Below are 12,556 nucleotides of genomic sequence, written 5' to 3'. Positions count from 1 at the left end.
GGGTCCCAGTTATGGTGTGATGTCTCAAGTGGGCATTAGAGTATGTCCTGTGCGATGACCCCTAGACATATTTTATACAGTACAGTACAGTATAAACATACAGTTTCATATATTCTGATGTGTCTATTTTAAAGCTTTTGCCCAATATTGAGAAGAACTTTTTGAATTCAGGTCCAAAACATAATAACTGCAATAATAAAAATAACCAGTCCAGCAGGTGTAAATAGAGACTAAATATTTTAGACAATAAAAATCCCACTGAGTGCTGATGAAAACTTAACATCTGTAAAATGACTTCTGCCGCTTCTTTAATGAGATTGACTGACTGAACTTACCTTCCTGAGCACTGAGCTTAACTTACAGTTTAACTTTAAGGACCTGTAAGTAGTGAGATCTTGGCCTGGTGATTTGGTTTTGCTTGTAATTACTGTTGACTCTCCTTCCCCCCCCGTGCAGGTTTAATACCTAAAAGGCAGCCAAATAATTACTCTCAAACACAGCACAGTTGTTCACAACAAGTCAAAATCCAATGTTTAAAAGCAGCGTGTTCCACTTCACCCAGAAAATACAGAGCCTCAGGGCATCCGAACGCGGCACGACCCAGCAGGAGAACAAAGAGCCGAGGCAGCAGGAGATCACACTTCTCATTAAAACAGCATCATACAGTTTTGTTTGTTCATCATTTCATTTTGTCTGCATGATGATGTGTTCCATTTATTTTGCTTTATTATCATCAGAGTCATTCAGTTGCATTTACAGCAATGCATTTGACATATTAAAGAATGATACAGCGCTCGTTGACACTAATTGCAACATGAAGCAAGAATCAGTAACTGAACAAATAACTAGAGAAGATTAAAGCTCAAAATCAACAGTAAGCTAAGAGCTGACAAGCATTTTCACTTTAATAGAAATCTTATTAAACATCACATTATTATTAGTATTAATATTATCATTACAGTGTCTAGTAAAACGTATTTACAATCTGTACAACTCCACTGAGGCACGTCCCGGAGATCATTTTAACACAACGTGGTAACCATCAGTGTTTTCATCTGTTAACACACAAAGATTCAGTTAAAGATCATTTAAAATAAAAAAAACATCCTGATGAAAGCTTGAAGCTTAATATCAATAAATTGTTTCTGCTCTTCAAAAGAACTGGTGTGCTCTGTGACTCTAAATAAAAACAATGCAAAAGCACTGAAAATAAAACAGCTGCAAACGCTGAAACTAAAGAATTTGATTTATTCATTTTGAATTTGATGGCAGCAACAAGAAGCTGTTTCCCACTAAACTGCTTCATCTGTTCTTTGGAAGTAAGGAAACATGCTTGCTGCAGGAAACCAGCTGCTCAGCGGCCGCAGCAGCCTTTGGTTTCTGGACTTTGTCAGGCCAGTTTAGCGCCTGGACTCTTACTATGAAGCCATGCTGCAGGAATACAGCCACAGCCACGGTTTGGGATCATCTCACTGAAATAAACAAGACTTTCCCAGTAAAACAACATCTAGATGGCAGCAGACGACTCCAAAACATATAGATGCCATCCTGCAGGGATGTTCCTGTTCACTGTGTCTGAAGGCCTGAGCTCCACCAACATTCACTGTTTCAGCTTTTTCCTTGATATTATTTAGCAGATGAAGAAATCCTATGTTTGTGTGTTATATTGAGAAAAGTTCTGTTCATGCCGTTTACCCACAGATTACTGAACTCATCTGCAGCTCTGGGATTACAACTTTAATAATTACAACTTTTCCAGCCTTTAGCTGCCCCTGAACCAACTTTTTTTTTTTCCTCTCCAAAATGATAAACAAAGACACGGAGCAACACAGGCAGCCATCCAGACGAAGCCCTCAACAGAGAAGGTCTTGTGTGTTACACCGTAACTATGCCGACTTACACTGCATGAATTCCACAAAAAACCACAAAAGTGGTTTTCAGTCTTGTGTACATAGATCTTTCCAGCTCCTCTGAATCTTTTGATGATGTTATGTAGAGCAAAAAAATCCCCAAACTATTGGTAGCATTTCTACACTGTGGAATATTTTTCTTACATTATTGTTCAATGCAATGAGTTGTTTTTTTGGTTTGTTTTTTAATACATTCACCATCTTTTCCACTTTCTTTTTGACCCTGCTCTGATTTATTTAAAATGTTTTTGTTACATTAAATGTAAAGTGACCACTGATTTTTTTGGTTGTGTTCTTCGTTTCAGCATTTGATTCGCTGCATTTGTAGCAGACTGACATTAATTAAGTGCTTGGACTGTTTGGAAATGAGTGCTTTTCTTTCCCTTTTCCACAGCTTCTTAACGTTCCCTGAAACAGGGCTCTACGGATAAAGGTCAGTTACCTCGTATGGTGCTGATGATGAAACTGGTTTCTTCACTGAGGTTCTGCACCATCTGAAACAAAGAACACCACACACTTTGGTCTTGAAACAGCTGAAACATGTATAAAGTGCACTTCATAGACTTAGAAGGAATCTGGAGCTCATGGTGGAGCTTTTATTGATGATCACTAACGGAAAACTGAGACTTCCTGTTCTGTCTGTCATGGGTTTGGAAGGCAGATATACTTTTATGGGGCTAATAAAAAAAACGAAATTGTCATTAGACAATAGCATCCTGTTTTAAAACTGGATTAGAGCAAAGTAGGCGCTCTCTCTTCCTCTTCTCAATGATTTTTTTTTACCTGCATCTAATCAAACTCAACTCAAAGATGACTGCGTTAGTGTTAGTAGAAGTTAATAGAAGTTAACTACAGATGGAAGTCGGGAAGCTTCCCGAACGTTACCCCTTCCCTACAGAATCTACATACTCATTTGCAGATATGCACTCATATTAATCAGTGCTGGACAGATACCTCATCTGAGACTAAGATGTGGATCCCAGTGGTTTTCTGTCTGTAGATTTGTGTGATCTGTTGGGGAGTGATGTTGTACAGTGTAGCGATCTTTTCAGACAGGTCCAGCAGTGTCAGCTCTTCCAGGTACAGAGCGTGGTAGACTGCAGAGGCAAGACAGACATACAATGATCACATCAGGTCAGAAGTGTTACTCTCTGCCAGTTTCTGTGAGGATTTCCTGATATTTTAGGATTTTGTCTCTGCCCGGTTTCATCTGCAAACATTTATTTTTGGACTAGTAGAACAGAGTGCATGACTCAATGTTCAAAATAACCCTTTTTTATCTTATACTGAGCCTCGGTGCAGCTCCTCAGTTGATGGACTGTCTGAAACAAGCATCTGTAGCTCCTCCTCTGTTCCTTCCTTTTATTTTCTCCTGATTGGCTGTGCCTTACAAACACAATATTTAAGAAAGAGAGTATGGCACATCCATGTGTGTTATTAATTGGACTCAGTCTTTTTCATGAGTTTTATTTTGTTTGTATTTTAAGGACTGACTCTAACATCTGCTTCAGGTCTTCTTCAGGTCCTCTGACTTGTTTGGTCCAGCTGCGGCTGCCATCTGTCTTAGTTTTGAATATTTAATTTAGGGCTTAATAAACCTGCAGTTGTGTTTGGTGTGTAGGAATTGCTTGTTTAAAACCATTCAGTCACACTACAGACAGAGGACTGAAAAAAAAAGGACAAAATGTGAGCAGTCAGAGCGAATTTTTGTTGCACACTTACTTTCTCCACAGCCTGGTTTGATGGAAGGTTGATTTCTGGCCTGCTGCTGACACACATAGATGGTAAGACGGGGCTGTACACACCTGAAAATGTGAGCAAAAGCTTGAATTGAATGTATTTCAAGGACCTGCAGCACTAAAGCTTAAGACGCAGACTGCTCAAGAGGCCGATATCATAAATTTACTGTATTGGAGAAACAATGGATCATATCAATGTCCAAATCCATCTTTGTATATAATGTATGGTTGAGAGAAGAGACTAGACTTTAGGAAAATCCCAAAGGACCAGAATTGTGTGGACTTCATGTGACCTGACTTGTGTTAAGTCAAAGGAGTCGCTCCCTTCTGGCTATTAGAATGAATGCAGGTTTGAGGCACTTCAGCTGGCCTCACATCCAGAAACAGAAGCCATGCCTATTTTGTATATTCCATGATCCTGTGTCTGTAGATGCACCACCCAGTAAATCAATGCAAATGGGTCTGGGTGTGGCTGGGCAGTGTAATGTAATGGCTCACCTTCCCTTCATTGTGTTAAAGAGGCGGATGCCGTCTGCTGGACCACAGATCTGGATCAGATCCTCCCTGGTCATCCTCAGGAGATCAGCACCTGCAACAACAGCAGAAATCTGGTTCTGCTTGCTGCCCTGATCTGCAGCAGATCTGATCTGACGCTGCGATAGACGAACACATCGACACTAATCAGTTCTTCCTCAGTTTGTCTTTCCTGCACTGCATGCCTGCGCTTTCTGACAAAAGTTCCAAGACTAAAGTGTGTGGTGGGTTTTTCACACGCGGTACCTGAGAAGCTGGTGAAGAGCCTTGAGAAAGGCGAGAACCTGTGACGGTGCAGCCACTGCTGAGTGTCCTGCGGCGAGGACGACGGCAGAAGGTGCTACATGTCAAAAAGAAGAAGAGCCCTTGAAATGAGTATAGCTGCACAGCATCCACTGTCTCCAAATAATGGCCTAAAAGGAATAAGAGAGCAACATTAACACTTTCACACTGCACCGGTCTCTGTTACTTACATCAGAGCAGCCGGGCATGAACAGCTCCCCCTGCTGGTTTGGAGAACAGTTGCTAGAGAAACGCACACATGAGGAGGAAAGAACACATTGGGATAATTGGTTGAGTATTTTCTTCTAACTGCCCTGAGACACATCTGTCTGCTCTCTATATGCTATTAGAAATTCTCTGTTTTGCATCCGCTAATAGCTGCAGAAGTTTGTCCTTGTGAAAGTACTCTCATAGAGTGTAAAGCACAATCACACCAGAGAAACATTTTCAAATTTTCGACCCGTAATTGAAACAAAACACAGTTCCCCTGCAGACCTTGACTGAAGAGATGTGTTTTATGTCGGTGGAAACCACCAAACATTAATTATTAAAGTGTGGTGTGAATGCTTACTCACCCCTCAGTGAAAGTGCAGGAGGTTGGTGAGCTGTGGTAAATTGGTGATGGTGTGCTGCTGGTGCTGTGGCTGGTTAGATTTAAGGCATCGGGCCACGGCGAGCACTGCAAACAGAGAAGAAGAGAGAAAGAGAAGACGATGTGCAATGAAGTGGAAAGCTTTTCACAAAGATTAAAGGGTTCAAAATCACATTCAAAGTGCAGCGAGTGATCACAGATGTGTGTAAACCTATGGTCTACATAGTAACAACTTTAGATAGTTCATCTCCTTTAGCTCACTAGTTTGGTTTCATTCCATTAATGTGAGATTTAGAGGCGGTAGAGGAGGCAGTGCCATTCACCAAAATTTCAGTTATTTTAGATGACAGATGTAAAGACCCTACAATAACAGAGAGCTCTAACCTCACATGGCCTCAGCTGAACATCATGCAGACTTTGTACCAGACACGCGCCAGGATAAAGTCTGTTAATGTCTCATCGGGCTGACATTTGTGTCGTAATATACAGCTTCACAGGTTGTCTAGTACAGAGCTCTGAAGAAAACTTTATTCTGAAAAAAATCCAGGTAACTTTAATCGATTTCAGCAAACTCCAGAGCTGAAAGACAAAGCTACAGCAAACCTGCAGTTCCTCTAATGTCCACCAGAGGGTCCAGCAGTGAGTCAGTTCCAATGGTCTCCAATATTAAAGGAATTTTAGCCTGACACAAAAACTGTTTTGGTCTCTATAGTTAATTTATCCCCTCATAACATCTGTATATGTTTGTAACAAAATAGGCTTTTAATTTGATATATACTTAAAGCTTGTATTATTATGGGCGTGGCCTCTTTGACTGACAGGAGGATGGTGGCTGTAGCTGCTAGCTGTCTGCTAGGCTTCACCGCAGATAGAGGCGCTGCTGGAGCCTTTGGAAGCATTTTTAATGCGATTATTTGACCAATAATGTGGCTGCTGTGCGGTTAACTGTACTAACAGATCGTCCAAGAAGTCTAAACTCCTGATTAGGTGAAATTTTAGGATTTTATTTAACCAATTTAGCACTAGTTAGCAAGTATCTATGTCACACATAGCAAACACTTTTCATTTTCTTCCTATAAAGACTTCCTGTGTTATAAATGGTTTGTAATGGCAAGTATTGCTACAGTGTCGTGTGTGATATTTGTAATGAACATGACCAGTACAATGGTTTCCTCCAGGTGAATAACAAACTAGCACTGACAAAGCCTCAGTCACTGACAGCAGCAAAGAAAGAAAACTTTTAAAACAAACAATGCAACAAGCAAAGTGACATATTAACAAACAGTAACGTAATAGTGGTTTACATGGTTTGGTGAGCAAAGAAGCAAAACGAAAAGGAGGGGGGAAATATTCAGATCTGATCAAATTCCAGAAACATCCAAGTAACCCAAGAATTTACAGCTGGGCTCAATAAAGTCAAAGCAGAAGGCAAACAAAGGGTCCTCTCAGGCCTCACCTCTTTCAGCAGGGTGGTGTCATGGGATGGCTGATACTTTTCTCTATCTTGAGGGGTCTTTTTATCAATCTTTTCCCGATCTGTCTTCAGTTTGCGATCAGCTCCTTTAGGCTTAAAAAAAACAAAAAAAACAAAAACAGGACGTGTGGTGTAAATGATGAGATTTGAGGATGTTAAAGATCAGAGATGAGCATGAGGTGAGAGTAAATAAAGTATTGTACCTTAAAGACTTTGACCTGGCAGCTGGATGAGTGGACATGCTCGACGTATTCTCCGTGTTCATTGGTGGTGTAAGTGTCCACCTGGATTCGGAAGGGCACCCCTTTCTCCCCGCCGTGCTTCCGGGGGGTGAACTCGGTGCTGATGCAGTTGACCTGAAAGGACAAGAGAATAGAGAAGAGCTGAAAAATAAATTCAGCTAGACCCCAACCTCCCCCCTCCCAGGAACTGAGACTGGAATCGAATGTGTACCTGGATGAAAACAGAAGCATTCTTCGGGGGATCCCAGAGGAATTCAATGGTGTTGAGGTGCAGAGGGTCTGAACGAGGCTCCAGGATCCCCACTGACAGAGGGATATCTGCAAGTAATGAGCCAGCCACTTATTTCAGCTTTGATTTTAAAGCCCACGTGAAGACATTTATGTTTTGGTTAACCTGTTAACATCTGAAGCTGAGGAGAGGTTTAATTTTAAAAGTTTAACCTTCTGAAGTCTAAGAACCTAAGATTCAATTCAGTTCATGTAGCGTTTAGTTTACCATAAGGTAGAGACCCCACAATAATACAGAGAAAATCCCAACAATCATAAGACCCCCTTTGAGAAAGCGCTTGGTGACAGTGGGAAGGAAAAACTCCCTTTTAACAGGAAGAAACCTTCTGGTAGACATCTGCCACGACCTTTTGAGAGACCCGTCAAACGGCTATTGGTCATTGGTTACTGTCAATGCATTGGTCCAGCACAGCTCCATAATCATTCATACTTAAGTATGACACTACAGTTCACCACACGCCATTAATAATGGCATCACTTCTGCTGCACACTGTTGTACACGAGGAAAACCACAGCACTATCTTCATCTTTGGTGTTTAGCATATTTAATTTTGTTGTGAGCGAATATTTGTGAGTTTCCAAAATCACTTCTCTCACTGTAGTTGGGTATTCATGCCATTACTGGACTTTCTGTGCAGTCAGACACACAACTAGTGACTTTGACCAAGAACCACCACAAATCTGTGAGTATCAGTGATCCATGAGTATGTTGGTAGGGTGAGCTCACCTATGTCCAGGATTCGGTCTCCAGGTCTGTTCCACCTCCATCCCTCCAGCTGCTGGTGCTCCATGTACTGCAGTCGACGGTCATGGAAAACCACGCGCACAATGCTCTGTGAACAAGCGGGAGTACGGCTGTGAGCTGAGCACAGGGCAGCTCGCACCAAGCTAAACAGCAGGAATGTTGGGCAAAGTGTGAAAAGGCTCCCCTGTTTTATTTATACACACACTGAAACAGGGTGTGGAGGGAGTACTTGCAGCTCCTTTCTTATCAATTCTTAAGCAGTCAGAGTTAAAACTGTAGTCACAAAAGCCCAGTGACCTGCTGTCAGTCAGGCTACATGTAATACCCGAGACATGCAGTAATGCTGGTGACTTTCCGTCTATGTGACAGAGCTCCCACAGTCTCTGCAAAACAAGATCCTCTGAGTGGACCGGTTTATGCTTCACCTCTGAGCATCCATCAGGTCAGGTCATCTGGGGCTAGGGTCTGGTTTTGTTTTAGCGACATGCTAAATTGAGTTTCAGAAGCTACAAGATGGTGGCCAAATTTAATTTGGGAATTTCAAACCTCTGAAAATCCACAAAAATGCGATGGACATTAACTAAACTGAAACCCTCGCAACTGAAAGACAATAACCCTGGAAATTTGTTTGCTGTCACAATTCTGTGTTGATGTTAACACATCAATACCTACGTTCAGCTCTATGTACCTTAACCTTAAAGGCATTAGACATTTATAGTTTAATTAATTCTAACCACAACATTTACATGCCAAATGTATGATACAAATTACTGTCTGTAAAGATACACATAAGCATGCATATAAGTAACGATTTAAATAATTAGAGGACAAAAACAACCGATAGAATAATCACCAGACAGCACAGTGCATTCAGGTAGGAGATGCCCAACCAACAGTAATCATACCAAAGGGACCTGGTAGATTTTAAGAAGTCAAGACTGGCCTCTTCACTGACCTTTGATAGCATGGATGTGATTTAGTCAACAGGAAAAAAGGAGCAACTTCGCAATGGTGCATTTGTCTGCAGTCTCATCTTGTTGTAGTGATGTGCTGCAGCACACAGCTACAACTTTAAATACAAGCAGACAAACCTAAAGCCCCGCACTCAGTTATAAAGTAGTACTGAGCCATTTCTTTTGTATCAGTCATTGGTGGGTCCACTAACCAGTGACCTCCAGAGTTCGGGGATGGGGGTGTTGCCTCTGGTCATTCGCCTTTTTCAGCAAATGCACAGAAATGTCTGTCAGAAGCATTATCTCTTTGGGAATATTCTGGATTTAACGCCTTCCGTCATTCAACCCCACTTTTGAAGACTTACTTACAGAACTTTTTTCATCCAAATCCTAAAACCTTATGAGATGTGGGAGCTCTGATCTCTTTTCAGTCACCTACTGTTGCGTAAAACAGCTTTAGCTACCAGCTAATAGAACCGCATCATGCTTACGCTCATCTGTAAAAAACTGAGCTCGATCAGGTTGGAATTTTAGCAACAGCCACCTTTTAAAATCTGCGTGGAGAAGACACAAATCCACAGATGAAATGAGCAGCCTGCAGAGACATGTATCATTGGGCTATTTATGGGGGGGGCTCGTGCATGACTGAGCAGCCGAGCTCAAACAGCTCTGGATGCTCCACGTCATGTGTTTGCACAGACGCCACCTGTCCCATTCCCGCGTCTCTAGGATGCTACGGCGAACATTACGATGTGTCCTGACGACAGAGACGCGTCAAGAGGATGCACTCACACCAAAATGAAGTAACTCTTAGGTGAGTGTGTGACTAACTTCTTCTTAAATGAGGAAGTAGAAACTTTGACTGCCATCTGAAACTTGGAGAACCCAAGAGCTGCTAGTTTCGTTTTGTTTTTTTTATTTGTTTTTCACAAAGCCGAGGGATTTTTCTCATTTCAACTTCAGGAAACAACATTTCAAAAAAAATTACAAGCACAATGATCATGTGACTTAGATCCAGGTAAAGCAGACAGAAGCAGAAAAGCCTGGTGAGACATACCAAAGAGAGAAAGAAAGTGTGTGTGTGTGTGTGTGTGCTGGAAAAGTGAGAGGAAGCTGAGCTGCACGTCTGTAGAGGGCTTATGTGAAGTTTAAGGAGGAGGAGCGGTGAGTTTGGGTGATAGTACCAAGCTCTTCAGGGTCGATACAGCACCCCCAAAGTGGAAGGGAAGGTCGAGGGACCGGCGACAAACCAGGGAAGTGAACAGACGAGAGGAGAAAGAGGGAGAGGTCACATGAAAGACAAATAAAACAGACAAACACACACAATACCTTACACCTACCTTCACATATTTGCTGCTTATATCTGAATACTCCACTAGTTTTCTGTTAAGCATACGGATTTCGTAGGACTGACCTACATTTTAAAACATTAAAAACATCCTGATTAAAATTTTTTTTAAAAAGGAAATCAATCAATCAATCAATCAGAAAAGAGGCGTAGATATCAAGGCCACACAGTGGAAAACGTTTCCGTATCGTCGTCCTGATCAGACATAATACATTATCACAACAACATGTCAATAACACAGCCAATGAGGAACGCTAAAACTAACTGTCAGTGCTTCTAAAACTAAGCTACAAACCCTGATGGCAATTAACTTTACTAATCAATACATGTCCTCTTTGCATGGCCACAAGCTGTGTGGAACAGCAAGCTCACTTTCATTGTGTTTTTACTGCAAACAAATTACTGTAGAGCAGATAAGCAGGGCAAACTCGTAGAAACACAGAGGAAGATAAAGCACAGATAATAAAAACGTCACTGACAAACACGACAGATGGAAACAATCAGAAGGTTCCAGAAGGCAGAAAACGAAGAAGAGGACGAAGAAGAGGAAGAGCAGGGCAGAGTGTGAAATGCAAACAGCAAAGAAGACATGAGAGAGAGAGAGAGGGGTTGATGAGTGAGGTTAGATGATCCAAGTCAGACAAATTAACACTCACGTAGAAGCTCATCTTGCACAAATCAATCAATAAATCTGAATACTTGATTCTTTAAATAAATAAATTCTTCAAATATTAAACATGTCAAATCTTAATCATCAATAACAGAGACTGAGTGTGTGAGTGCAACTATGTAAACAGGATGTTCTGAGATCCAGGTCTAAAGATAGAACCTATGGAAGCTAAAAAAGTCCAAAATTCATTTGCAGTCTACGTTACTATGAACAAAAAAAATGTGACCAATTCAAAGTAACTAATATTTAAATTTAAGAAATATAATCATAAGTTTGTCAAATGAGCCAAACTGGAACCAATCATGTTTGACATGTGAGTCAATGGAAACCTCAATGACCATATTTTGAGAAACCCTCAAAGAGGGAAGTCCAATCCAGAAATAATTAAAGCGTATTACAAACAGAAGTTTCAGTCACTCAAAACTAGCAAAGTGAAGATATTTAAACAATTTTGACTTTTGGTTTTGCTTCCATAGAACTGGACAAACATCAGAAAACTTCAAGCTGATTTCTGTTGGAGAACAAACCTAATTTTTCTCTTAGTGTATTTAAATGAATGGATTGAACTCCGAGCATCTCCCATGCTTCAGCTGGGACTGCGTGTGACAAAATGAGCTTCGGTCTGTACAGTCGTCACGGAGACTAACAGTCTATGTACCTTGGTTGAGATAAGTGAGCGCTTCCTCCTGCTGCTTCACAGCCGGTGAAGTGGCTGCACACAGAATGTACTGGAACGGGGTTCTTTTGGCACCATTTTCAGCCATGAGCCGAGCTTCTTCGCTCTTTAAGAAAGGTGCCAACGCCTCTCTGGAGGAGACCACGAGGACATGGCCAGCTGTCACATCTGATCTTCAGTCATTTAAGCCCAAAGGTTTGTTGTCATGCAGCACGGTTCAGGTTAAATACATCATTAAAGATGTTTCTTTGTTTAAAAAAAAAATAAACTTAAGTACAAGATAAACTAACTTTTAATTTCAGATCTGGTGTCAGTTGATCAGATTTTTAAGTGCGTGACTGTGTCGTGTGTTTTTGTTGCTGTACCGTTAGTGTTCCCTTCTGAATTTCTTAAATTGTACACTTTGAAAAACACCACACACACATCATGATATCCAAAACTAAAAATCAAACTGAAACTTTTACAAACTGACATGATAAAGTGGAACTAACCTGAAATGTGGATTTTGAGTGCAATTCTTTGAATGAACGAATGCCTGAAATGCATTTTTAAAACTCATTTCATGTCAATAACACATTACTGAAATGTGCTCCTCAATCACTGTGAATCAGCACATTTACCAAAGCCACACGAGCACCTGTGGAGCTGGTAAATTGCTGCTCCTGTGTGTGAAATCTTGACATTTCTGGAGCTTGGCAACATGGCAGTGCTTTACCTAATGTAACTAGCAGAGTGCTGGTGGTAGGACTCAGGCTGGGGATGGCAGAACAGCATATTTTCCAGTGTGGCGGCGTTGTCTTGTATTCCAGGACCACAGAGAAGGCGTGGAGGCAGAGGGCGCGAGCGTTGTGCCTGCTGGCTTCCTCGGATTTCAGCTCAGAGAGGTTTGCAGCCCAGCCTTGCCACACACCCCTTATATGGCTCCAGTGATGTCATCAGGCCTGCCATTAGCATACCTTGGATGACCTTTGAGAGGCGGAGAGCGCCGGCACACCTCCCACTACCAATGTCCACCTCGGGTGATGCATTAATAGCAGCTTCAGTTGATCAGTTGTTGACACTTCCAACAAAACACTTACTGTGGGTGAGGATGTTTAGAGGGG

The 12,556-nt window shown here is 41.5% G+C and overlaps 1 protein-coding gene across 1 annotated transcript; it reads right to left on the bottom strand.

Annotated features, from left to right (window-relative positions):
* Positions 1 to 649: 649 nt before the first annotated feature.
* tfcp2l1 (transcription factor CP2-like 1) lies at positions 650 to 12,327 on the bottom strand. Its single transcript, XM_087829984.1, has 15 exons — positions 12,169 to 12,327; positions 11,436 to 11,626; positions 10,100 to 10,173; positions 7,789 to 7,894; positions 6,985 to 7,091; positions 6,735 to 6,887; positions 6,514 to 6,624; positions 5,041 to 5,144; positions 4,657 to 4,708; positions 4,430 to 4,523; positions 4,148 to 4,238; positions 3,633 to 3,715; positions 2,865 to 3,007; positions 2,353 to 2,404; positions 650 to 1,055 (listed from the first exon to the last, which is right to left on the bottom strand). Exons 1-15 carry the CDS (start codon positions 12,225 to 12,227, stop codon positions 1,018 to 1,020), a joined length of 1,458 nt encoding a protein of 485 aa, XP_087686110.1. The 5' UTR covers positions 12,228 to 12,327; the 3' UTR covers positions 650 to 1,017.
* Positions 12,328 to 12,556: the final 229 nt, after the last annotated feature.

The sequence above is a fragment of the Neolamprologus brichardi genome, chromosome 16 (assembly GCF_056152115.1).
Source record: "Neolamprologus brichardi isolate AB-2024 chromosome 16, ASM5615211v1, whole genome shotgun sequence".
NCBI classification, from domain to species: Eukaryota; Metazoa; Chordata; class Actinopteri; order Cichliformes; family Cichlidae; genus Neolamprologus; species Neolamprologus brichardi.
Note: the sequence above shows the minus strand (reverse complement) of the source record. Positions and strands in the feature narration are given on the sequence as shown.